General features: G+C 40.2%; 3 protein-coding genes across 5 annotated transcripts in view; 2 read left to right on the top strand and 1 right to left on the bottom strand.

The window, feature by feature from the left end:
* cobl (cordon-bleu WH2 repeat protein) overlaps positions 1-4,371 on the bottom strand; it is a 64,072-nt gene extending 59,701 nt beyond the window's left edge. For 2 of the 3 annotated variants that reach the window (XM_036130600.1, XM_036130598.1), the window contains exon 1: positions 4,281-4,351. In XM_036130600.1, coding sequence (XP_035986493.1) covers positions 4,281-4,351 — 71 coding nt within the window. Of the gene's footprint in view, positions 1-3,894; positions 4,042-4,280 lie in introns of all 3 variants that reach the window. The other variant, XM_036130590.1, reaches the window with a different exon arrangement.
* Positions 4,372-7,866: 3,495 nt separating this feature from the next.
* On the top strand, positions 7,867-15,490 carry LOC105927705 (C-C chemokine receptor type 1). Its single transcript, XM_012864605.3, has 4 exons — positions 7,867-7,913; positions 11,624-11,855; positions 13,828-13,986; positions 14,104-15,490. The coding sequence occupies exons 2-4, from the start codon at positions 11,852-11,854 to the stop codon at positions 14,994-14,996; spliced, it is 1,056 nt and encodes a 351-aa protein (XP_012720059.2). The 5' UTR covers positions 7,867-7,913; positions 11,624-11,851; the 3' UTR covers positions 14,997-15,490.
* Positions 15,491-19,130: 3,640 nt separating this feature from the next.
* si:cabz01093077.1 (C-C chemokine receptor type 8) lies at positions 19,131-23,902 on the top strand. The gene is made up of 4 exons (XM_012864664.3): positions 19,131-19,412; positions 21,007-21,149; positions 21,290-21,462; positions 21,584-23,902. Exons 1-4 carry the CDS (start codon positions 19,312-19,314, stop codon positions 22,280-22,282), a joined length of 1,116 nt encoding a protein of 371 aa, XP_012720118.2. The 5' UTR covers positions 19,131-19,311; the 3' UTR covers positions 22,283-23,902.
* Positions 23,903-24,932: the final 1,030 nt, after the last annotated feature.

Consider the following 24,932-nt stretch of genomic DNA (forward strand, 5'->3'; position numbering starts at 1 on the left):
GAAAAATGCCTTTTATGCGGTGTATTATGAGTTAAAATATGCCATTTGACAATAGCAATTGACTTAGTTGATTGTGTGATCGAGCAAGTCCAGGCCTTTTTTAGTAGGAATGAGCAGTGAACCAGAGACAACCCGGGGTGAGATTCGAATGTGTTGAACATTCGAATGAGAAAAATATAATTTACCCGAAACGTAGCCATTTATGTCAAAGAAAACGAAGAAAAGTCTCTAGAAGCTGTGTTTCCTCCTGAGGATTGTGCATGAGCTTCAAAACAGTTGTCCATACATTTTGAAACAAGACCTCAGTTTTCTGAGAGAAATCCTATTGTTGCTTTAAATAGAGGAAGCCACCTAGGGTGACCAGGCGTCCGGATTTTCAATGCCTTGTCCGGCGTCCAGTGCAACATCAAGCCAGATGCGCATTTGTCCTTCTCTTATAGGCACTAGGGTTGAAGAGCTGATTTATTTCATCTTTTCTGGGCTGCAGAACAATATCCAGTCATAGACTGGGGGCAAAAAATGCATCCAATACAGTGGCATATCTGGTCTTACAAATGATTGGTTAAGAACGGGGCCGGTGTCAGATGAATATTTTCTTGTCATTGGTTAAAAAATTTAAACAAGGATCCACGTGCTGCTACATCAAATGACACTGACAGAAAGTTAGCATCATGCCAAAAAGCAAAACCTTGTTTAATTCTGAATGGACAAAAGAGGATTCATTTATAACAAAAAGTAGTCAAGACTCATTCCATGGCCTCTTCACACTGTCGATGCAATGTTGACGTTGGCAGTCAGGGGAAAGATGTCATTGAATGGCATGCAGGTACAGACAAACATAAAAGTACGGCAGGTAAGGGGATGTAGCTGCAAAAGAGGGTGAATGTGGAGTTTCCTTAAAGACAGGTCTGCTGCACACACACAGACATTGAAGACAAGTCCCTGAATACCTGAAGCACTTTAGAAATGCTACTTTTTGAGCAATTGAATCTATTTTCATTTTAAACAAGCTCTTGTTGTTTACATAACAGGTTATTTAGACTTTTTTAAAGCATTTTTTATTATGTATGTTACCTGTTAATTGTTTTTCCACACATGTTTTTCCACACATGTTATGCTTTGCACAACTCTGTACTTAAAAAGAGTAATCCCAGTGGTCACTTTTTGAACAATGTATTCAATGAAAAAACAGTTAACCAATTATCTTTCACTTTTCATTAATATTTTTTTTTTCCTATTCAGCAACACAAACATTTTTAAATTTGCATGTTGTCTAAGCCATTACAAGGCCTTTGTTTGGGCAGTAGTATAAAGCTTGGTACTGCACATTAGCTTCCTGGAGAGGAAGCGAAACGTCTTCAACTACGGAAAACAAGTCCAGTTGCTTTGTTTTTTACCGTTTTTTTTTTAGAAGAACCATGACCTGGGTGACTGAGAATCTTCACCAGCAAACATCTTTAAACCATGTAAAATTGTACTATAACTGAGAGTACACCAGAGTCCTGTGTACACTGTAGTAATTCATTGATATGTCCTCCTTTTTGGTGTTATGGAAATGGTCACCCTAAAGTCACCATCTCTTTATTACGTTTTTAAGGCTCACAACAAGTTTCATTCAGGCTATCTCCCTCCCCCACCACCACCACCACCACACACCTGAAGGACATGCAGCACTGACCCACACTCACACAAGAACTCAGTGCTCGGATTTCAAAAGCCAGGTACAAAAATACTTCCCACAGAAAAGCAGTCTGGTCTTTCTTTATTTATCTGCTTAGAGACCACGCTGTGTGATTTTTGGAGAGGAGTATGTTAACTAGGTTTCATGACGTGTTTTTTTTTTTTAATTAGGATCACAGTATGCTGTAAAGCAGCTAGAGACAGAGTGATGATGAAGAGAAGTTGTAACACAGAAGGACAAAAAGGATAAAAAGGCATTTTGGTTCCAGAACCAGCAGACTCTGTGGTCAGTTACTTTGTAATTTAGCCAAAAGCTGTTGAGAGTCTGAAATCCCTGCAGTTAAGAGAATTGTGTTAAACAGCCAGGAACTTGAACTATCAAGAGGATACACACACAAACTATCAGTTTACATTACCAGCACTGTTTCAAGCCATGATATGACAAAAGAACAGACAAGTCTTCATGAATACAGTGTAGCACCCGGCAAAAATGTTCATACCCCTTGAACTTTTTGGCAGATTACCCACAAAAACCTATATGCATTTTATTGGCCACTTTATATGAAGGTCAAACTTAATAGTGTAAAATTGTTAGGTGAAGGACAAAAACAATTATACATGGTTTATTTTTTTGTGATAAATAAAAATCTGAAAAGTGTGGTGTACATTTGTCCCAGTTTAATCTGAGACAAATGTATGCTACAGTGAACAGCCATTGGTGAACAAACACCAGCGTGAACACCAAGGTACTCAAAGTTGTGGGGAAGTTTAATGCAGATAGGATGCATAGCAATACCCCAAGCTATGAGCATCTCATGGGTAACGGTTCAACCCATCAGTGGAAAGTAGAAATGATATGAGAATGGGGTGAAAGTTCACCTTCCACCTGGAAAACAATTCCAGAAATATAGCCAGAGCTTTGAAGGAATGCTAAAAATGGATATGAGTAATATGCCTGTGACACTACAGCTAATCTTCATTGTGTTTCTATGACAAAAAAGATATGTTGCCTTAGATAATATAAACTCCCTATGCTTTTACCACTGTAGCATGTTTTAATAGTTTGCTCACCACCTAAGCGTGGCTGTCGTGGAAATTTTGAATGTGAAAAAAAAAAAAACATTTCAAAAGATGAGCAACGCAGCTTTAACATATCATGCGCACCACTACTACAATTTGTACCCAACAACTACTCAAATATCCCAGAAATGACCCAATAACTACATTTATTAATCTCATGTGACACTGTGCCAACCCTCTGTCTGTGCTGATGAAGATTCCATCGCCTCGTCATGCAAATCCAGAGGGTCAATTGATAAAAATTGGTAAATATGAAAAAAATAAAAGAAAAAAACACAAAAGTGACATCACAGCAGTAGTGAATACCTCACATTTGATTCTTGAGTGCATCAACAGCATCACGCAAACTTAAAAGATGTGACAGCAGGCCATTTTCCACAAGTGACCAAATTTTTCCCTCATCCGTGTAGACCTTCACGTTACGCAGGCCTCAACTAAACAGTGTGACAGCCACTGTACAAAATAAATTAACCCAAGCCAACACCACACCTATATCCAGTTAGGCACGTGAGGCTGAACCTACAGTGCTTAACAAAAGTATTCACACCACATAAACTTTCTGACATTCTGAAACGGCAAAACCATAAACTTCAAGCTATTTTGGAGAATTTCTATGTAACATAAGACAAGACGAACAAGTGGATGTGGATGATTTTCAAAATGTTTCACAGATGACAAGGGCGTCTATACGTCATAATAAGGAATATAAAAAGAGTGTTTTTTTTAAACCTGACAAAATGTAAAACAAAACAAAAAATATTTTTGGAAGGTATAACATTGTTGGGTTACATTTTCAAGTTAGTATTTTTGTCTGCTTCTTTGTCCATTTTTAGTTCGTTTTTTGTGTGAGTAAGGAGCTTGGCTGCAGGAGGTGAGTAAACAAAAAGTCAACAAGTTAAATCAAAGGGAATCCCAGCAATAACTACCACCTTTAAATATACTAGAAAAGAATAAAGAGCAAGGACAGAATTGATTATCGCTGTGGTAAATAACGCGAGACTTCACACGCACGCTGAAAAACGTAAACTCAGCCGAACAGATGGAAGCCAGTATCTAACCAGAAAGTTCGTTTCAGCTTACATAAAACCGGCTATTAAGGCGGTGTGCATGCTGTAATTGTGTTCCTAGACTCACCCTGAAGGCGGTTTGGAGGACTCTGTCATGACGCTGATGAAGATATCTCCTCCAAACAAGCCAGATTCCAAGGGGGGAGAAAAATCCGCTCTACCTTTTAAATACGCCGAATATCCATTACGATATCACGGCAACATCACATGCACACTACGAAGAGGGAAAAGAAACAACAAACTAATTAGTTTTCAAATGCCTTGCTCTTTTAAACGTGTCCTTCAATTAGAAGTTTTATTTCAGAAGCGAATATCTAGATGCACTCAGCAGAGCAAGTGATAAAAGTTCACGTTGCCCTGGAGCGCAGTGTCGGTCCCCCGCTAACGGCGACTCCAGCCCCGACCTACGGCCAGGCCCCGCAGGCTTCAGTGGGGGGGAAATAAAGCTCTCACCGGTTCTTTCCCATAGGAGTTATTACTTGTGGAATCGACTTGATATAATCCGCGTCTCCCAGTGGCAGCATAACCTCTAACAATTATCAAGTTACAGAAATGTGCCGGACCAAGTAAGTACTTCCGGAAAATATCTTCAAAATTAAAGTCCAGCAAAAGTTTGACCTTCCGAAACAGTGGAGCACGTTGTATTATTTTGCACTAGATATGTAATTGAGAGAAAGGAATTGGTACATAGATTACAAACCAGCAAACTAAAATTAAACTTAAAATACCTTTTGGATATGGACTCTAAATCAGAGGGTTATTCTGTATTATTGAGATATCTTAAAAAGACTAAGAAAAAAGCGCGCACCTGTTCGTGCGCACTTTAGTCAGCAAGGCCTCAACTTTAGTGTTCTCCGATAACTGATTTTCTACGCTCTATTTGAGAAAGTTTGCTATTTGATTTCACTTATGTGCATTCTAAATCGGATCAGTTATCTAAAATACAAAAAAAGTGTGTGTGTGTGTGTGTATGTATATATATATATATATATATATATATATATATATATATATATATATGCTACTTGGCACAACAGCTGCAATCACTTTAATATGCAAAATAATGGACTACATTTAACAAGTAGCCCTAAAACTAATGTTAGTTTTAATCTTAACATGCAGAAAAACTGAGACTATATAGCCGCAAAACTACTGTGTCAGCTCATAAAACTGATATCACAGCAGAGCCTAATCAAAGTAGTCCAAAACAATTGGAGGAACCGGATCGACAATGCCAAATCCACACAAAAAAAAAAAAAAAACACACCCACTTAAAAAGTGTAAGCTTTTCAGAGAAAAACCTATTGAGGAAAGGCAGGCATATCTGAAAGAGCACCACATCTGCTACAGGTGCTGTGGGTCAGTCAGACATATTGCAAAAGACTGCAAAGCAACAGTTAGGTGCACAGAGTGCGACAGCTCAAAACACTTATCTGCAATGCACCCAAGTCGTCCCCCCCGCTGCAGAGAGCGCTGCATGGGACAATAGTGTACATGAAGAGCAAAATGAGAGTTTACCTTCAGGCTCTCTTTCAGTTGTTTCAAAGTGCACAGGAATATGTGGCCAAAGTGACTGCCCGCCCGCGTTCGTGTTCTAAGATATGTTTAGTTAAAGCATACCCTGCTGGGCAGAAAGAGAAGGCCATTAAAATGTACGCTGTGATAGATGAACAGTCCAACAGGTCACTAGCTAAATCAGAATTTTCGGTATCAGGGCCAGACCTGAGCCTTACACGTTAAAGACTTGCGCTGGAAATGTACAGGTATCTGGAAGGAGAGATGTACACTTCTCCCTTGAGTCTGTGGATGGAAAGGTTAACATCCTGCTACCACCATTAATAGAATCTGACTCTGTTCCAGATGACAGAACTGAGATACCTGCTCCTGAGATCGCGCAGCATCACCCACATCTTCTCCCAGTTGCGGATAAAATCCAACCTGACCACCAGGCTCCCATCCTTTTACTGCTGGATAGGGACATTCTCAGGGTCCATAAGGTACGTGAGCAAATCAATGGGTCTAAAACATCTCTCCTCACTGAGAAAGACATTGATAAAGAAACCAGAGATGAAGGCTCACTATGTCCAGTTCATGCAAAAAAATGTTGGACAACGGCCAAGCTGAACTAGCTCCACTTTGTCACAGTTGTTAAAGAACTATGGTATCTGCCCACATTCGGCGTATACCACCCTCAGAAGCCAGAACAAATCCAGGTTGTGTTTGACTCGAGCGCAGAGTGTGACAGGGTTTCCCTTAACCAGGTGCTTCTTAGTGGACCCGATTTAAACAACTCTCTGTTAGGAGTGCTGCTACAGTTTCGTAAAGAGCCAATAGCCCTGACAACCGATGTGGAGCAAATGTTTTACTGCTTTGTTGTTCAAGAAGACCACAGAGATTATTTGCGCTATTTGTGGTTTGAGGGCAATGACGTTACAAAAAAACATAGTAGAGTTCAGAGTGAAAGTTCACGTATTTGGAAACAGCCCGTCTCCTGCTGTTGCAATTTACTGCATGAGACAAACAGCACAACAGGTTAAACGAGAACATGGCTCTGATGCGCGTCAGTTTGTTGAACGTCAGTTTTATGTCGATGACGGTCTCACATCAGCACAGCTAAGGTAAAAGAGCTTTGCGTTTTCTATGATGCCTCTACGGTGGCTATAGAATCAGAATCAGAATCAAGTTTAATCGCCAAGTAGGTTTGCACTTACAAGGAATTTGACTTGGTGTTGATGGTGCAGACAAAAAATAAAAATACAATAAAATAAAATGGATATATATATACAGAGCTGTATACATTCAGTAAACTGTGCGTTAATGTAACGCAGAAGCTTGTAAGTCCTGAACGGGGGAGAGAGACAGTGTCCAGTTTCACGGTCGGCTCTTGGCCTTGTTCATAAGGCCGGTAGCAGATGGGGAAAACTGTTCTTGTGGCGTGACGTTGTGGTCCTGATGGACCGCAGCCTCCTGCCAGAGGGAAGTGACTGAAATAGTCTGTGGCTGGGGTGCGAGGGATCAGCCACAATCTTCCCTGCACGCCTCAGAGTCCTGGAGGCGTACAGGTCCTGGAGAGATGGAAGATTGCAGCCAATCACCTTCTCTGCAGACCGGATGACACGCTGCAGTCTGCAGCAGTAGCTTATCTGCGAACAGCTAGTGATGAAGGAAAGTGCCATGTCGGCTTTGTAATGGGAAAGTCTAAACTGGCACCCCGTCCCACACACACAGTACTGCGCACAGAACTTTGTGCTGCTGTGCTTGCAGTGGAAATGTTTGAGCTCATTAGGGAAGAGCTAGACATCAAAGTAGACTGTGTGAAGTTTTACACAGACAGCAAGATTGTGTTGGGATATATACACAATACTTTCAAACGATTCTACATGTACGTTGCCAACAGGGTTACACGTATTAGAGCATCCACGCAACCAAACCAACGGCGTTACGTAGCAACCGAGTTAAATCCAGCTGACCATGCCACTAGGTTTATCCCAGCAGCTGACCTGCAGAACACTTCCTGGTTCTCAGGTCCACCCTTTTTGCATCATGACACAAACACAGAATCGCCCAACATCGGTCCTTTCACCCTCATTGAACCCGAGAAAGACAAAGAAATACGTGCAGAAGTGAAAGCGCTAAAAACTACAATTTTAGAGTCACATCTAGGCTCTCAGCGTTTTGAGAGGTTCTGCAGCCGGACCACACTTTGCAGAGTATTAGCCAGACTCATTTATACAGTCTCATCTTTTAAACAAAAGACAAGCGGAGGGAACAGTTTCAGGGAGACTCCAAGCATCCAAGAACTCACACGAGCCAAAGCCGTTATCATACGAGCTGTCCAGCAAGATGCCTATGAAGAGACAATTAGAAACCTTAAAGAAGTTAAACGGACAAATGTGAAACTGGACACACTCAGAAAGCTCAACCCTTTAGTTGACAAAGACAACCTCTTATGAGTTGGGGGACGTCTCTCCTCAGCCGATCTCACTGAGAACGAAAAGCATCCCCTTATTATACCGTCCCCATGAAACTGCTCATGTTGGATTGTAGATTTGTTCTCCGCTTCTGCTTTGGGAAACATTCATCTCTGTAAGTCTTGATTTGCTCTGAAATAAATTATGATAAATGATAAATATGTATTGTAATAATTCTGTATGTTTCACATTTATTTGCAAGTATTGTTATGACACTAGAACAGTTTTGTTATGAATTTGATCTCGCTTCCAAACTTTTGCCATCGAGCATATTTGGAAAGTATCGTCCGTGGAAAATGTTGATTCTATCAAATACTTGAATAATAATACCTATAGTGATGCTGTACTTTAAAAAAAAATTAACATTTTGACTTACTTTCTAATGTTATAAGAGTCTGAAGTAGATGTCCTTTGAGCAGGATTTTTGTAGAGAAAAGAAGGAACTTAGATTTAAACAAAAAAGAGAAGTGAAGAGATTTCTGAAGGGTTTTTCCACAAAGTCCATTCAGCAGATGTTCTAAGTAGACAAGCTGAGCCGCGGAGCTTGATACGTAGTGAAATGACCAGCTTAAACTCTCAGAATGTTTAAAAGATTACATGTGGACATATAGCCCAAAATTGTGAAGTGGAGTGAAAATGAGACATGGTTTTCAATGTTTAAAAAAAAAATCTTAAGAATGAAACATGTATTTAGCTCTTTTTAATATTATACCTCTGAATAAAATATTGAGCACTCTATTACACTGCACAGCAGGGATAAAGTTGTGGAACATTTAAAAGCAGAGTTAGGTTATAAAACAATAGCCCAAGCCTCATACATCCATGCGAGTACTCATCCGAGACTGGACAAAGTATGGCTCAACTGGAAACCTACTTAAGACAAAACTAAACAGACTTCCCTCAATGCCAAAACATGGTGGTGGGAGTATCATGCCGTGGGAAGACTTTTCTTCAGCTAGGGTAAATACAAATTCATATCACACTTTCCATATTTTTTTGGAATAACGCAACCCATTTTGACTCCACCCTCACTTTACTATCATCCACTACTTTATGTTGGCCTATTACAAAAAGAAGAGATCCAAAAGTTTCCGGCGCAACTTCTCCTACTTCCATGGTGCATGAAGAGGGTCAATGAACTGGTAGATGAAGACTTCAGCGACACTTGAAGGATAAGGAGCAGATTTTTTTTTAACAGACCAACGTTTGTGGCCGTCTTCAGGGTCATTCTCTTTCAACACAATGACCGTGAAGAAGGCCACAAGCTGAATAAACAAGAACCCTGCATAAGCTACTAAAGTTTGTGATTTCGATAGGAGGAAGTGTGAAAAAAGAACAAATATCATTACTTGTGCAAGAAACCTTAACACCTGTCATGAATATAAATTTAAACAAACTGCTGTGGGTAGATCTGTATGTGAGAACTTTCCTTTTTACTGATGTAAAAGGTTTTAGTATTTACTGTACTTTTTTTTTTTTTTTTTTTTTTTTAGCAGATGGCCGTGATTCTTGCCAAACCGGCGCAATACCGATTTTATTTCGAAGGCCTGCTGAGCAGTTTCCGGTTTGTGTGGTCAACCTGACGCAGTTCTCCTAAAGCAGCTTTCGTCAGCGCGTCTCAGGCCAATCAGTCTCGGGAGTTCATTGAGCGGCAGCTGGAGATCGGAGGCGCAAAAATAGCTCACAGGAGCTGAATTTACAGTCACACAGCCTAGTCTTTTTCTAGTTCTTTGAGTACATTGATAGTATCATCCAGGAGTTTCTAAAAAAAAAATAACACCAGCTGCGTGACATTTTACACGAATCAAGTTTTCTCCTTTGGCTGTTTGCGCCGAATACTTTCCATACAAACACGCATCTGCACCAGATTGTTCCACCACTAGAGGTCGCCATTTAAACACAAACCATGGTTGTGTTGCGCATTTATTCCGCACCGCACAAGCTGGCAGAACCTGTATGATGTCTTAGTTAGAATTTCATTCAGGGGTCTGCTTCCCGTTAAACTCACCACCCACTGCACACAACTGATTGTAGGCTAATGCCCATGCTTTTTTCTCCCTTTCTTTCTAAATTCTTTATTACGGGACGGAAGTCTGCTGTTATGTTGAGCTGGTTCTGTTTCTCAATCAGACGTAATAACAATAATATTAATAATAAAACAATTTTGTTTATGCTTTCGTGTTTAAGCACCCATAAATCAGATGTGATGAAGTAGAAAATGAGCTAAAACATCTTGGCAAAAAAGTAGTATAATTGAAGTAAATTTTATTAAGTAAACATAAGTATAAGCTTAAGTCTTAGTATTAATGTACTTAGTCTTAGACCTCTGTTTACACTTTTCAGTATAAGTCAATTGCACTTTACTATACTATTGTTAAGTATATGAAATATAGTTTATTAAAAAGCAAAGTTCAAGTACACTGCCTCATTTTAAGTATGAAATAAGTATACTCGTAGTGCACTTGAATAAACTACTTTTTGCGAAGGGTAGTGTGCTCCAACAGTGTTTAAAAAATTACTGATCAGATCATTCGTGGGTAGGACAGAAACTCATCAAAACCTAGATGAACCAACTGATTATTTGCATCTCTATCATTTAATCTCCACCTGAAGTAATCAGAGTTTGTATATCTTCTGATTCCAGTCGCTGGGAGCCTGATTGGTGCATCTCTCTGCTTCAAATGTTGCTTCTTTTAACTATAAGTAGACATGTATCCCCTTAGCAAAAAGTAGTATACTTGAAGTTAATTGTATTTAGTATACGCAAGTATAAGTACAAGCTTAAGTCTTAGTATTAATGTACTTAGTCTTAGACCTCTGTTTATACTTTTCAGTATAAGTCAATTGCACTTTACTATACTATTGTTAAGTATATGAAATATAGTTTATTAAAAAGTAAACTTCAAGTACACTGCCTCATTTTAAGTATGAAATAAGTATACTCGTAGTGCACTTGAATAAACCACTTTTTGCGAAGGAAAGTGTGCTCTAACAGTGTTTAAAAAAATTACTGATCAGAGCATTCGCGGGTAGGACAGAAACTTATCAAAACCTAGATGAACCAACTGATAATTTGCATCGCTATCATTTAATCTCCACCTGGAGATATCAGATCTGATTTTGTATATCTTCTGATTCCAGTCGCTGGGAGCCTGATTGGTGCATGTCTCTGCTTCAAATGTTGCTTCTTTTAACAATAAGTAGACATGTCTTAGCAAAAAGTAGTATACTTGAAATTAATTGTAATAAGTAAACGCAAGTAAGTACAAGCTCAAGTGTTAGTATTAATGTGCTTAGTTTTAGACTTCAGTTAATACTTTGTTATCCTAAAAGCAGGCTGGAGACATCTTTAACCAAACCGGTCAAGCAAACCAGCACCGAAGCTGACAATTCAGTGTTCTGCAAACTGTTCACAGTAATTTTGAAAGATATTATGCACGTTGACTACTGAAACTTAACCCTTGTTTCAGTTCAATGCATTCCTTCAGCTGCTTAAAACAAATAAAAAATGCCCTGTTTATAACAATAAAAACAAGAACAAACATATGATGCTAGTTCCTAATGTTGGACTGTATTTTTGCAGAAGAGGGAATCAGTTGTACGGCTAGATGTTTGAAATGACACTAGGAAGCAAAGACGAATCTACATGGTTACATGTACATGCTGTGCAAACTACACTTCCCCCTGTATTACAATAATAAATCTGTAAGTAAATGAGCATTTAAATTAAAATCAGCAGGTACCGTTTTGCGTGTTTGAACAGGTTTTGCCATATGTGTGGAGTTTTCAGCACATGCTCTCACTTGTTTGACTTCTCTTTTCTAGCAAGTTGTTGTCTGAAGAGTAGAGATAAAGATCTCGTCAAGGGACGCACAGGAAACAACATCTGCACTTCTGCTTCTCACCGCCACTTATTACTGTAGTACAACTCTGCTGGTGGCAGGGCAGCACATCACTCCTCGTCTGAGAGCGTCACCATCTAGACTCAGGGAAAAACCTTGCAGGCTAATTTGGACTTTATCTGATTCAAACGGGCATCACTGAGACATCACCATGAGTAAGTGCATTTCAAAAAAATTGAAAAAAAAAAAAAAAAAACAACTTTGGAGTCTTAAACTTCAGTTTCTGATTAGTTTTTTATCTGTATGTATTTTTACATTTATTTTGAGATGTTTTAATCTTAGCTCCCACTGACGCTTTTGTCAATTTGAGATTAGATACGAGCACTTTTGATAAGCGATCTATGCTTATGACCTAACAATTCAGTGTCATTTTTGGGGTTGTTATTGAGCACTTTGCAGAATGATTACAAAATCATTTCAAAACCCGACTAGAAGCCGGGTTTTGAATTTAATTTTTTTTATTTATAAGGCTATATTTTTTATTTATGGAGAATGTTCCCTTACAATGAGTTTGGCTTATTATCATAGCGCTAATTCTCATTGAATATAATCTCAAGGCACTACACAGGGTAAAATAGGTTAGCTCAATGTCCAATTTTAATAAACCAAAATCAGACAAAATTCAATTGATATCATTCCAGTTCATTCCAATACAAAGCCATGCCAACATATTCAGTCAGATTTAAATAAATTCAGAAGGATGTCAACTCATTGTAAAAAAAGAAAAAGGTAACAAAAGTACGGACTATGGCCCATCTTTAGAAGTTATTCGAATAGATTGTCACAAAAAGAAAAAAACGAAACAGCACGGTCTTATGATTGGATTTTGTAAAACAATACAGAACAAATGGGGACACCGAAAACACGTGACCCATGCGCCGACATTTGTTTAACTAATGAACTGATAATTTACATTCTCTGATGACTGTAAAATACTGTAAAAGGATATGGTGGGGTGGGGGGGGGGGGGGGGGGGGGAAATAATGGTGGGAGGTGACCTTCCTTTGTTTGCAATAGACCGCGTTACCTGCAACAACCAGCAGGTGGCAGAACAACTCTCATTATGAAATCTGTTCCCCACCAGAATGTCAGCTAGTCTAAGCAGATAGTGTTATTTTGTTGGCAGACTGATTGTCCAGAGGCAAGTCTCTGTGAGGTGTGAAATTTTTTTGTGATGCCTATTGTAAAAATTACACACACTAGAAACTGTTGAGTCGATAAAAAAAAAAAAAAAGTTCAACAGCATACACGAGAGAGAGAGCAAATTGTTAACCACATAGGCCAAATCAAGCTACAACTTTGAAATGATCCCCTCTAAGCGCTGGATTGTATCCCTTGTGTTTTTACAATACCTCGCAAAAGCATTCATACCTCTTTCATGTTTAAAAATAATTTTATATTATAACCACAACATTCAATGCAGTCCATGAGACGTTATGTTTTACCAACAGGAGAACACATGGATCGTAATAACGTTTACTAAGAAAAAAAAAAAAAAAAAGAATCCAAACAAAATCTAATGCAACCAACCAATTGTGTAACGTTTAAACTAAGCATAAAAACAGTTACGGTTTGTCGGAAAGCATTAAATAATGAACAGCATAAATAACAACGGCAAGTGGGGATTCTATTCATTAGTTGGTACAAGGTATCCGGTCAGAGCTGGTGGGAAGAGGGTTGGACGCTGGGGGAGGAGGTTCACCTTCCGGTACTACAGCAGACTGGTTTGGATCAAATCGTATTTATACGCTAGGATTCACCCGTCAAAGTGACGACCTACATCTGTGTCAGGATTTGCGGCAAGGCTGGAAAATTCATGTTCGCAGATACTCTCCTTCCATTCGGACCAAGGTATACTGCAGAAAAAAAGTTGGCAAAAAATGTACAGTTTCTAGATGTGCATAGATGCTGGAGTCATAGCACAAGAGAACTGCAGCCGTATTTCCAGTGAAAGGTGTCTCTAGAAAGCAATGACACAGGGGGGCTGAATACAAATGCAGGCCACACTTTTCAGATCTGTGAAAACCTGTATCCTTTTGCACGAGCATGTTAATGTCTTTGTGGTAAATTGCAGATAAACTGAGTGACAGTGAATTTGATTTTTGACTGAAAATCTCTGTCTTACAGACATCAGCGACGTTTACGCAACCACAGCGGCTGATTATTCAGGTTACTACGACAGTAATGACAACTATACTGATCTCTGTCCGGAATCTGATATAAGGACATTTAGTAGAGACTTTGTGGTGACTATCTACATTTTGGTGTTCATCCTGGGATTCCTAGGTAAGTGTGCAACCAATGTTCCAAAGACACACCTACCATATCTAATTGTGCCAGAAAATAATATTGCTGTCTTTATGTTTATGTTTATGTTTTTCTTTTTTTTTTTTTTTTTTAAAGGAAACAGCCTAGTTGTGTGTGTCCTGGTAAAACACCGCAACCAAACCAACATGACTGACATGTGTCTCCTCAACCTGGCCATCTCCGACCTCATCTTCATCTTCACTCTCCCGTTCTATATCCACTACACTATGGTTGGCAAGTGGACCTTCGGCGACTTCATGTGCCGTTTCCTGTCGTGCTCCCACCAGACCGGCTTCTTCAGCAGCATCTTCTTCATGGTTGTCATGACGCTGGACCGCTATGTGGTCATCATGTATGCTCACAAGGTGGCGCGGTATCGCACGATGAAGGCGTGCTGTACTCTGATTGTGTTCGTTTGGATCCTGAGCTTCTGGGTGTCTCTGCCAGCTTTCTTCTTCTCAAAGTTAGTGGACCAGGGCGAAACGCTCGACTGTTTGTATAGCCCGGAGAGCGAGTCCTGGCTTCACTATGACCTGTTTGCGACAAATGTTCTGGGTCTCGTGATTCCCATGCTGGTGATGGTGGTTTGCTACTCGAGAATCATCCCCACTCTGGTGAACATGAGGACGACCAAAAAGCACAGAGTCGTCAGGCTCATCATCTCCATAATGATCATCTTCTTCTTGTTCTGGGGTCCCTATCACATTTCCCGCTTCTTGAAGTTTATGTACTCCAACAATCTAATTGAGGGCGACTGCAGCACGGAGACGAACATCAAGGTGTCAACCATAGTGTCCGAGAGCATCGCATACACGCACTGCTGCCTGAACCCCATCATCTACGCCTTTGTGGGACAAAAGTTCATGAGACGAGCCATGCAGCTGCTGAAGAAGTGGGCACCTGGCCCAATGAGTTTCACAGAGAGCTCATTCAGGAGAAGCTCGGTTCTGTCCAGGTCCTCTGATGTTACCTCCACTGTCATCGTATAGGAGCTACAGGTGGACGTACCCGGACTTTGGATATCTGCAGAGACTGATCAGGCGTTTCAGATCAATCAGTGCCCATGTCACAGTTTCATCATCAGTATCTTTTCACAAGATCTCCGTACATCCTGTCAACCCTTTGATTTGCTTTTCCAACCAACATATTTCATCCGCCTTCTGACGTTGGAAGCAGACCACACTTACAGTTTGTAACCACAATGATCTTCGTTGTACCTTCAGATGTCACAGTTCTTTTTCTCTTCTTCACACATTTATGAACTAATGCAAAAAATGAAAAAAAAAATGCTTTACAGTACTAAGCTTTTGCGTCAAACAGTTTGGCACACCTTTTTTGCAGTTGCAGAAGACTGCCTGCTTGGTGTGCAATTTCAAAATTTGTTGTAAATCTTCAAATGTTATCAAAAAATGTTGCATTTTATTTTCCTGTCTATAAGTTACGATTTGGTATGCTGTTTATAATAAAACCACTTTGTGCTGTAAATATACTTGAGTTTCCCAATCTTTGTTGTCTTTACCTCCTTGAGGTAGTTGATGCAATCTTTCTCTCTGTCATGTTTTTTAAGGATCTAGCCCACATGCAGAAATAGTTCGGGAAGCCAACACACAGTTTAAGATGTTTATTAAAGGAGCAGGAAGCAAAACAAGACGGAGACTGCTAGACACCAGGATCGAGGCCTGAACGTCTGGGCGGGGTTAACTGCAAGGGAAGAGGGAATAATGAGTCATGCGTCGCAACCAGAGATGGAGCCAGATAGTGCGCAGCTTACCCTTTACTCGGAGAACAATGAACTGGGAAGAGTAAGTGCCGAGGGAGCTAGTGTCTACTCTGGTGTGTGGGTGGTGACTGGAGGGCGACTGATGGAAACTGGCGAGGAACCCGAGGCAACCTCCACAGGCGGTAGTAGACAGATGGATTGACCAGAGTGCAGGAAGTGAAGAGCGTCCGTGGAATCCGGGAAGAGGAACGTCACCCCGACTGGGTATTAGCCAGTAAGTTTGAGGGGGAGCGCCAGAGCAAAATCTGAGCATCGAAGACCACTGGAACACTCTTCATCACAACTCCAGGACAGGTGAGTGCATCCAAGCACATGCAACTGCAATAAAAATATAGAAACCAAAAATTAGTCCAAAGTAGCAGAATCAAGCAGACTCACAAAACAGGACTCCAGGACTTGGTCAGGCCACGTCGTACCACGGCTGGTTACGGCTCCGGCGTCTTCCATCTGTCTCAGCACTGCTTAAGAAGCCAGTGGAATCCACTCCAGATGAGCCGCAGGTGTGGGGCACGCCCCCCACAGTCACCAACACCACCTGTGGGACACTCTCAGCTAAAGCTAAGATGAGCGGAGTGGTGTATGCAGTTCAGTGCAGTGATGAATGTTCTGATCTTTATATTGGAGAAACCAAACAACCTCTCCACAGACGCATGGCTCAACACAGGAGAGCTACCTCCTCAGGACAAGACTCTGCTGTCCACCTACACCTTAAGGACAAAGGACACTCTTTTGAGGACCAAAATGTTCATATTTTGGACAAAGAAGACAGATGTTCTGAAAGGGGTGTGAAGGAAGCCATCTACGTTAAGAGAGAAAGACCAACCTTAAACAGAGGAGGGGGCCTTAGGTTTCAACTCTCAAAAACTTACAACACAGCTATATGATTAATTCCGACCAATCATCACCTTAACTCCCACCCTCATTTGGGTGATCAAAACATCGTTCCTTTAAACCAGGCCAATAACAACCCTAACGACTCCTCATTACAGAGGAGTGGACCAGTTTCGGTCCAATCTGCTGGCTTAATGGCTTTAACGACCGCCCATTACTAAGGGGTGGTCCTGTTTCTGTTGAATTTGCATGTTATCTAAGCCATTACAAGGCCTTTGTTTGCCAATGGTATAAAGCTTGTTACTCCACGTTACACCAGACTTTTTGAATTGAGAAAGCTTCCTGGAGAGGAAGCGAAACGTCTTCAACTACGGAAAACAAGTCCAGTTGCTTTGTTTTTTACCTTTTTTTGGAATCTCAGCCAAAGCGTTAGTCTGCTATGTAGGAGCATTGCTTATTAAGGACTAGAAGCCAAGTGGGACTGTTTTCGCCTTTAATTTGCCAGATTTCATTTCCATTTTCATCATGTTAGCTTCCTTCAAATGTAGGCGTAGATGTTAAAACACGGAGAAGATGTCAAACGAGGCTCCCGCAACGCGAGGTATTGCAGGAGATGTTTTGCTGTACAGATGTTTTCTTTATTTTGCCAAAAACGATAGGAACTTTTTTTAACCAACCATCCACTCCGATGGAATTTGGGATGTGCGTGGCTTTCCTCCCTTAATTTTGCGAGATGTTCACAGGTCAAATCATTGAGCCAAACGTTTCATTGTTTCGGAGACGCTACGAAGTATAGCAAAGCTTGACTATATTTATGAATAGAATAGACATTGATTTAAATAAAGTTGTAAGAAAAACTAACCTGGTAAGCCAGATAATATGCAACACTCTCAGTTTGGTTCTACACATTATGAATCTTGGACTGCTCGCACTGAATCCGTTTGGGGGAACGGCGAGATCATGGATGCCTTGCCAAAGTGTTCATACCCCTTTTCACATCTTATCACATTACAACTACAACCTTCATTGCATTTGAAATGGTAAATGGCTCGTACTTGTACAGCGCTTTAACTGGTCCGACGATCCCAAAGCGGCTTACTCTACACAACAATCAAGTAATTCACACTTTCACACCCTGACGGTGGTGAGCTATGTTTGTAGCCACTGTGGCAGAGACTGACAGAGGTGAGGCTGCCATACTGTACATCAGCACCACCATCTGACCACCGGCAGTAGGCAATTAGGGTGAAGTGTCTTGCACAACGACTGAGACGGTCGGAGCGGGGAATCACACATAGCATAAATATAGAAATTGTTATTGTGTCTAAAAGTAGCATGTAGTAGTAGGTGACATATTAATTGAAGAACAGGCTTACAGAATGACAGGAACCAGAAACACAGCAAGGCTAAGACCAAAACAGGGTAGCATCACAGATGAAGACGGAGGACCCGACAACTAGAATTCACTAAATTGTAAAATGATGTGGGGAAAATGTCGCTGTTTTGAATATTTGGCTCTCCGAGTAAAGAGCCCGGTACGAACTATGTTCATGAATATTTACGGGCCTCCTAAGTCCAAATCAAACTTTTTCAATGATTTTAATGACCTCCTATGTCGATTACGACAGTTTATTTATTGTGGAAGATTTCAACTTTCACGTTGAATGAACAGCATGCTGTTTTGGAATAAAGATGAAAGAGAAGACAGCTCCCTGCGAGCACACACTTCCGTCTCCTCCAACTCTTTCTGTGCGCATCAAGGGACAATTCTCAGAATACCGCAACAACACCTCTGTGCAGGTTTAGCACGATGCAGAGGAAACAACAAAACCCAGAGTTCACGTTACCAGAAATGAGCCGCGCTGCAGGATTTGACACACAAAAGTTTGCAAAGCAATTTGACAGGATGGCAATGAAATCTTGAGGCGCAGTACAGCAACACACACACACACAACCGAGGAGCAGAGGCTCAGACAACCACTGTGGTAAGTGCCTGAACATTTTCAATTTCTGAACCTTTAGCTGCCATTCGGAACACCGTCTTCTCGTTCACCTCCTACCTTAAAAAACATGGTGTTGCTGAGGATTATGTGTGCACTTGTGGCTGAGCTGCTTACTTGTGTGTGTGTGTGTGTATGTGTGTGTGCGTGTGTGAGTGCATTTACACGTAAGCAAAGTCAGCCACAGGAAGTGAGGGTCGGCACAAGTGTCAAAGCGGGTGGTTCAGGGCAGGTTGATAGTGAAAGAAAAATGTTTGAGATGTGGTTTAAAAGATCACATGATTTTGATTATGGTCACAACAGTAGGAAGTTTGTGCAAGACATGTGTTTTCTGCAACAACAACTCATTCAAGAGCGAGGATGAATCAGTAAAAGGGCTCAATGAAGTCACCAAAAGCTCATGTAACACGAATTTGTGTCCGATTCACAAAACTGATCGAGTGTCTCGTAAAAAAATTGTTTGCTACAGAGGCCTTTCCAACATGACTCACCGGCCGGTGATTGTATCTGAAGTGCCGGTTAAAAGGGCAGAAAAGTCCCAGAAATACTTCTAATCTTCACAGTTTCTGTCTTTCAAACGCTTTTTTGGCTGAAGAAAATGTTCAGTGGGAGCCTGTAGAGCGTCCAGTCCTCGATTGGTGGGGGAGAAGGAACGTGGCGTTCTTTGCCGTGTCCTCTGGTTGTTTCTTGAAGATGTTTGAGAGGAATTTTCACAGACAAGTGAGAGAAATTTTGATTTATATGCTGAATATCACGAGACGGAAGTATCAGCAGTCCAATGATCCAATACAAAAGTAAGTGGGAATTTGAAAAAAAGAATTATATTTGGATTTTGTTTTTGTCCCGCTTTGGCTTGGAATGAAAGTGTGGTCATGGTTTTGATGTCATAGAGACTCAGTAGGATAAAATGCATTTAAGATCAGAACAGATTGTTAGCTTAGAAAATCTTCTTTTACTTATGTACTGTTTTAAAACAGGCTAATAAGAGTACATTTTATGCCCAACAGCCCAGATTTCCAACTGTTGTGCTGTTCTTTCCACATGTGCTTTCGCAAACTTAGCTCAACAAACACACCCTGAGTGTCAGTAACAGTTTCCATTAGAGAAAGATAATGTTAGCTGTTTGGGCTGGGGAAGACCTCATTAAGCCTAACTAATATAAACCTTTATTTGTTCACCGAGAGTCAAAGGGCTGATTTAACTGGGCTGTTTAGTGGCAGGAAGCGGAAGATGATGTGCTCTGAAAATGTGTTTTTCACTAAAATGAAGAATAAATTGTAGGTTTGGAGTTGCCCATTTTGATGTTTCATTGATGAATGAGTTATATTGTGGTCTTTATTGTTCAAATTCGAAGATTTAGCTGTCTAGAGTGTGTGTGTCTTATATGCCTAGAGTGCAATGGAAAAGTATTTGCCCCTTTTTGTATTTATACATTTTTTTGTCACACACCAAAATCTTTGTTTTATTTTACTTGACCTTCAGTATGATGTTCTTCTTCTTGATGCTGTTCTGGTCTGAGGTCAGACATATTCCAAAATGTCTCACAGGATATTTCCACAAAAGCCTCGCGGATCATCGAAATGTTTCTGGGCAAATTTGCGTTCTTTTGGGTCAGCGGTGGTTCTGGCCTTGGAACTCTCCGGTGTTAGCCACTTTTGTCCAGTCTTTGTCTAATTGTTGAATCATAAACACAGAGGACTGAACTGACGCAGGTGAGGTCTGCAGCGCTTTAGATGTTGTTGCAGGTTCCTTTGTCAAAGGACTCTTGAATAAATTGTTCTGGGCGGGCTACTTCTGGGAAATTTTACAGCTTTTCCATGTTTTCACTTTTAGTGGATAGTTTCTTTGATGTCAATGACTTTTTCTCTCATCTGCTCTTTCCTCAGCTCTTCACATTTTGACCTGATCTTTTGAGATTGTTTAGCCTTCTACATGTTTTACAGACAAATTCTATTGAAATAATTTCTTGATTTCATAGGTACAGCAGTGATCCAGTATGAGTGTAGCTAGTGAAACTGAGGTCAGATCATTCAAAAATATGGTCAATCCTTGTTAACTCATGATTTACCCACTGTAAATACCTCTTCTCTTCACATATTACCAGGTTAGTTTGAGTAGCTTTTTTTCCCTTAAATAAATAAGTCATCATTTGAAAATGACAGCAATCGGTTATCATTGTCTGATATTAAAATCTCTGTCATTTAAATGTGATAAAAAGCAAAATGAGAAAAAAAATACTGTAAGGGGGTAAAAACACTTCACAGCACTGTACTGAGTTCTTCCTGTATGTAAAAGAGTATGAAAAGGTTTTATGTTCCATCGAGTGTTGAAAAATGTTACTGTTCTGTTATTTTGCACTGACTAAATGTTCTGTTGTGTCACACACAGCACAATGAACGAGACGGAGTATGTGTCAGACTACTACTATGAAGATGAATCCTGTAATAATCAGCAAAGCAGCTCCTTCTTCTCCGATGGATCCACGTTCTTGACAGCTCTTTACTACGTACTGTTCTTTCTGGGTCTAATAGGTTAGATCATATATATATATATTCAAAATTAAACATTCTGTTCTCTTAATTTAGTACAGTAAGCAGTCTGATTTCCAGTCCATCTAAGATCTTGTCTGATCTTAAAAAGCTAAACAAATTTGTTGACATTTATTTTACAGGAAACTGGATAGTCCTCTGGGTTCTCCTCCGTCACACAAAGAAGAGGACTATGACAGACGTGTTCCTCCTTAACTTGGTCCTTTCTGACCTTTTAATGGCCGTTTCTCTACCTGTCTGGGTCCACAGTTCCCAGAACCTTCCGTCCTGTAAACTGGTTACAGGAATCTATCAGGTTGGGTTATTTTCTTATTCTTTTAAAATGCAGAAAATGTCAAAAACACATATATTTTTTAAAAAAATGTATGCTATCACATCCTGTTCTCACTGCACTTCCTTTTCGCTCCTTTGAACAGTTGGGTTTCTACAGTGGGACGTTCTTTGTGACCCTGATGAGCATGGATCGCTATCTCGCCATCGTCCACGCCGTGGCAGCCATGCGAAAACGGACGCTTCGCTACGGAATCATGGCCAGCGTCATCATCTGGGTCATATCTGTGATCATGGCAACCCCCCAGGTGGTCTTTGCCCAGCTGGAGGAAGGAGAGGATAACGAAAGCCTCCAGTGCCATCCTGTCTACCCGGAGGAAAGCCAGCAGTGGTGGAAAATGCGGCGAAACTTCACGGAGAACGCAGTGGCCCTTTTCGTCTGCCTTCCTGTCATGATTTTCTGCTACGTCAAAATCCTCGTGGTGCTCTCGAAATCCAGGAACTCCAAAAGGGAAAAAGCCATCAAGCTGATTTTCACCGTGGTGTGCCTGTTTGTGCTGTGCTGGGTGCCCTACAACATTGTGGTTTTCCTGCAGACACTGCAACTGATGGACGTCCTGAACACCTGTGATGCTTCCCAGCGCATCTACTTGGCCATGGCCTTTGCTGAGATCATTGCTCTCTCTCACTGCTGCATAAATCCAGTCATCTACGCGTTCATTGGGGAGAAGTTCAAGAAGACGTTGACCAAAGTGCTGTCCAAGTATTTCCACTGGAATATACACATTAGAGGGCCTTCCCCCAGCCACACCACAGACGACGAGACCTCCAACACCGCTGTTTGATCAGAGTATTGAAATTGGGTCATCGTAGCGATCAAGGCTGGATACGCTGTGTTTCTGCGTTTCACTGCGCCGAGAGACTAAACAGATAAAGCAGTGTGTGTGTGAGCATGGTGGCAGTGGTTATGTCGAGGGGGGAGGGGAGGGGTGTAGCGCACGCGGTTTTGGCTTGCAAAAGTTTCAGCGCAAGCTTTTCCTTGTGACATGCAAGGTGATGACTCATTTGTAAAGTGCATAAGAAATACCTGAAACATTTAAATACCAACGTCAAACATCTCCTTCTGACATTTGGCTCAAGGTTTGTCATGAAGTAGAAAGTAGAAAAATCTTAATTGCTTTTCTCCCTTCTCGGTTTTGGCTGTGGAAGAAAATAAATGGTATAGGATAACAGTTTTTTTTTTCATTTTGTATAAATATGTGTTGTCTGTCAATACCAAACTGTTTTGAATTGTAGTTATGTTTTTTTTCTTCCTTTTTTTGTTCTCTACCTTTTTCAATAGATTTCATATGCCTTCCAGCCAAAGAGCATTTTTCAAATTTTTTTATATGTTCATGGAAAGCTTTGTCTGAATCGTGAATCTAATTCAAACTTTTTCGAATGTTTTCAGCCATTGAGCAGCTCATGTTTTAAGCTCTCTGTTTTCTAGTAAAACACTTCATGGTCATTAAGTGATGTAACAAGAGAGCATTTACTACCTTACATATTTCTTACTTTTTGTTCTTGAAACTTTTAATATCAGACAAACATAACCTCAGCAAATACAAAATGCATTTTTCAAATGGCGATTTCATTTATTATGGGTAAAGTCCATCCAAGCCAACATGACCTAGATATAAACTAACTCCTAAACCTTTGAACTAATTGTGCAACCATGGCAGCAACAACTGCTTTGACATGTTTGCAATAACTGGCAAGGAGCTTCTATTACATCTCTATGGAGACATTTGTGTCTGCTGTTATTTTATTTTTTGTTCAATTTCAGTCATACTGGAGGGTTTTTGAGTGTGAACACCATGCTACACCAAAAAGTATTGCTGTTTAAAAACACCAAATCAATACACGTTAAAATGATCTGATGATGGTTTTACTTTACTTGACGCTTTAGGCAACCTAGAGCTGTACCAAAATGGTTTCAATAAAGCAGTTCAATGGACTGATGAAAATTCTCTTACAACAATACAACAAAAAAATAATAAAATGTTTTTGGATATTTATCAGACTGTCATGAATTTCCTATTATTATCCAGAAAATCTGAAATCAGTTAGGTCCTGTGGTGTTAAAACCTAAAAGTCACAACTCACTTTTGGCCATCTGTTGTCTTGGAAAAGGCATATTAAACTAGTTTTTAAAAATGCTAAACAAAATATATGTTTCCCTCAACACCTGAGGTCCTTTGGGGTAAGTAAAGAAATTGTTCTTTTGTTTTTTTTTTATCTCAGTGATAATAAGTGTTTATCAGTATGGGCCCCACATAGAATTAAAGTCTTTCCATTGCTAAAATATCTCTTAATATGCCACAATCTCTCTACTCTTATTGAAATTGGCTTTGCTGGGAAATTTGTTTACCTCTTTATATAAAAACCATAGGTCAAAAGTAAGAGTTGATGTGTACTGCTTTGACTTTTTTAAAGTAGGAAGAGGAGTTAGACAGGGAGATTTATTGTCACCATCCTATTCTTTCAATGTATTGAGCCATTAGTGGAAACTATATACCAAAATTGACTGACTCAAGGAATAACAGATGGCGCAGGAACAGTCCACAAAATTGCCCTCTTTGCAGATGATGTCCTACTTTTTATTAAACACCCGCTGACATCAATGCCAGTATTTATGAAATGTTTAGATGCATATGCAGAGATATCAGGATACAAAAGAATTAAAAACAAATCAGAGTCGATGATGGCAGTGAAGTGGCCTGAGGAATTCAATAAAATAACGTCCTTTCAATGGACTAATAAGGGCTTTAGGTAATTGAGGATTCGCCTGACAATTCACCCCACAAAATTGTGTAAAGCAAACAATACTTAGGTTATACAACAATTAAAGAATAATTTCATCCGTTGAGAGGTTCTCCCACTTTCCCTTCTAGGTAGAGTTGAAATCACAAATATGAATTTACTTCCCCTAATTCTTTTTTTCATTTAAGTCTTTGTCCAAAGTCTATTTTTAATAGACTAAATAAATGAATATCTCAGTTTATCTGGCAGAGCAAGAAACCTATAATAAAACTTAAGACACTTTATCTGCCAAGAGACAAAGGAGGACTAACTTTACCTAATCTAAAACATTACAATTTTTGTACAATTTTACATTACAATTTGTGTGATTAAAGTAGCTTACTGACCAATTTTATGTGGTACAATGCGCTCAAAACTCTGTTAAAATGAGTATACCAAAGTATGACTTTGGTAAATAACTAAGCTGCTCCGCTCAATGGATATTCGGAGCATTATGGTACACTGTGTCACTACCTGATCGGACCCCTGGGCTGTCTACAACACTGCCTGACTGTAACGTCGAAACTAGAAGTGTATTCATGTAAAGCCCCCACATACTCGGGCGTATTTCACTCCGCAGAGGTCTGCGCATATTCGAGGTGGACTCTGCGCATACAGGTACGTGTCACACTATAAACGTCTCTGTGGCAAGGA

This window comes from Fundulus heteroclitus, chromosome 3, assembly GCF_011125445.2.
Source record: "Fundulus heteroclitus isolate FHET01 chromosome 3, MU-UCD_Fhet_4.1, whole genome shotgun sequence".
Lineage (NCBI taxonomy): Eukaryota > Metazoa > Chordata > Actinopteri > Cyprinodontiformes > Fundulidae > Fundulus > Fundulus heteroclitus.

Bases quoted from the DNA above. Each gene is read 5' to 3' on its own strand.
- LOC105927705 (XM_012864605.3), top strand. The intron at 13,987-14,103 runs GTAAGTGTGCAA...TTTTTTTTAAAG, and splicing joins GTTCATCCTGGGATTCCTAG to GAAACAGCCTAGTTGTGTGT.
- si:cabz01093077.1 (XM_012864664.3), top strand. From the start codon at position 19,312: ATGTTTGAGAGGAATTTTCACAGACAAGTGAGAGAAATTTTGATTTAT. The intron at 21,150-21,289 runs GTTAGATCATAT...TTTATTTTACAG, and splicing joins GTTCTTTCTGGGTCTAATAG to GAAACTGGATAGTCCTCTGG. The intron at 21,463-21,583 runs GTTGGGTTATTT...TCCTTTGAACAG, and splicing joins TGGTTACAGGAATCTATCAG to TTGGGTTTCTACAGTGGGAC.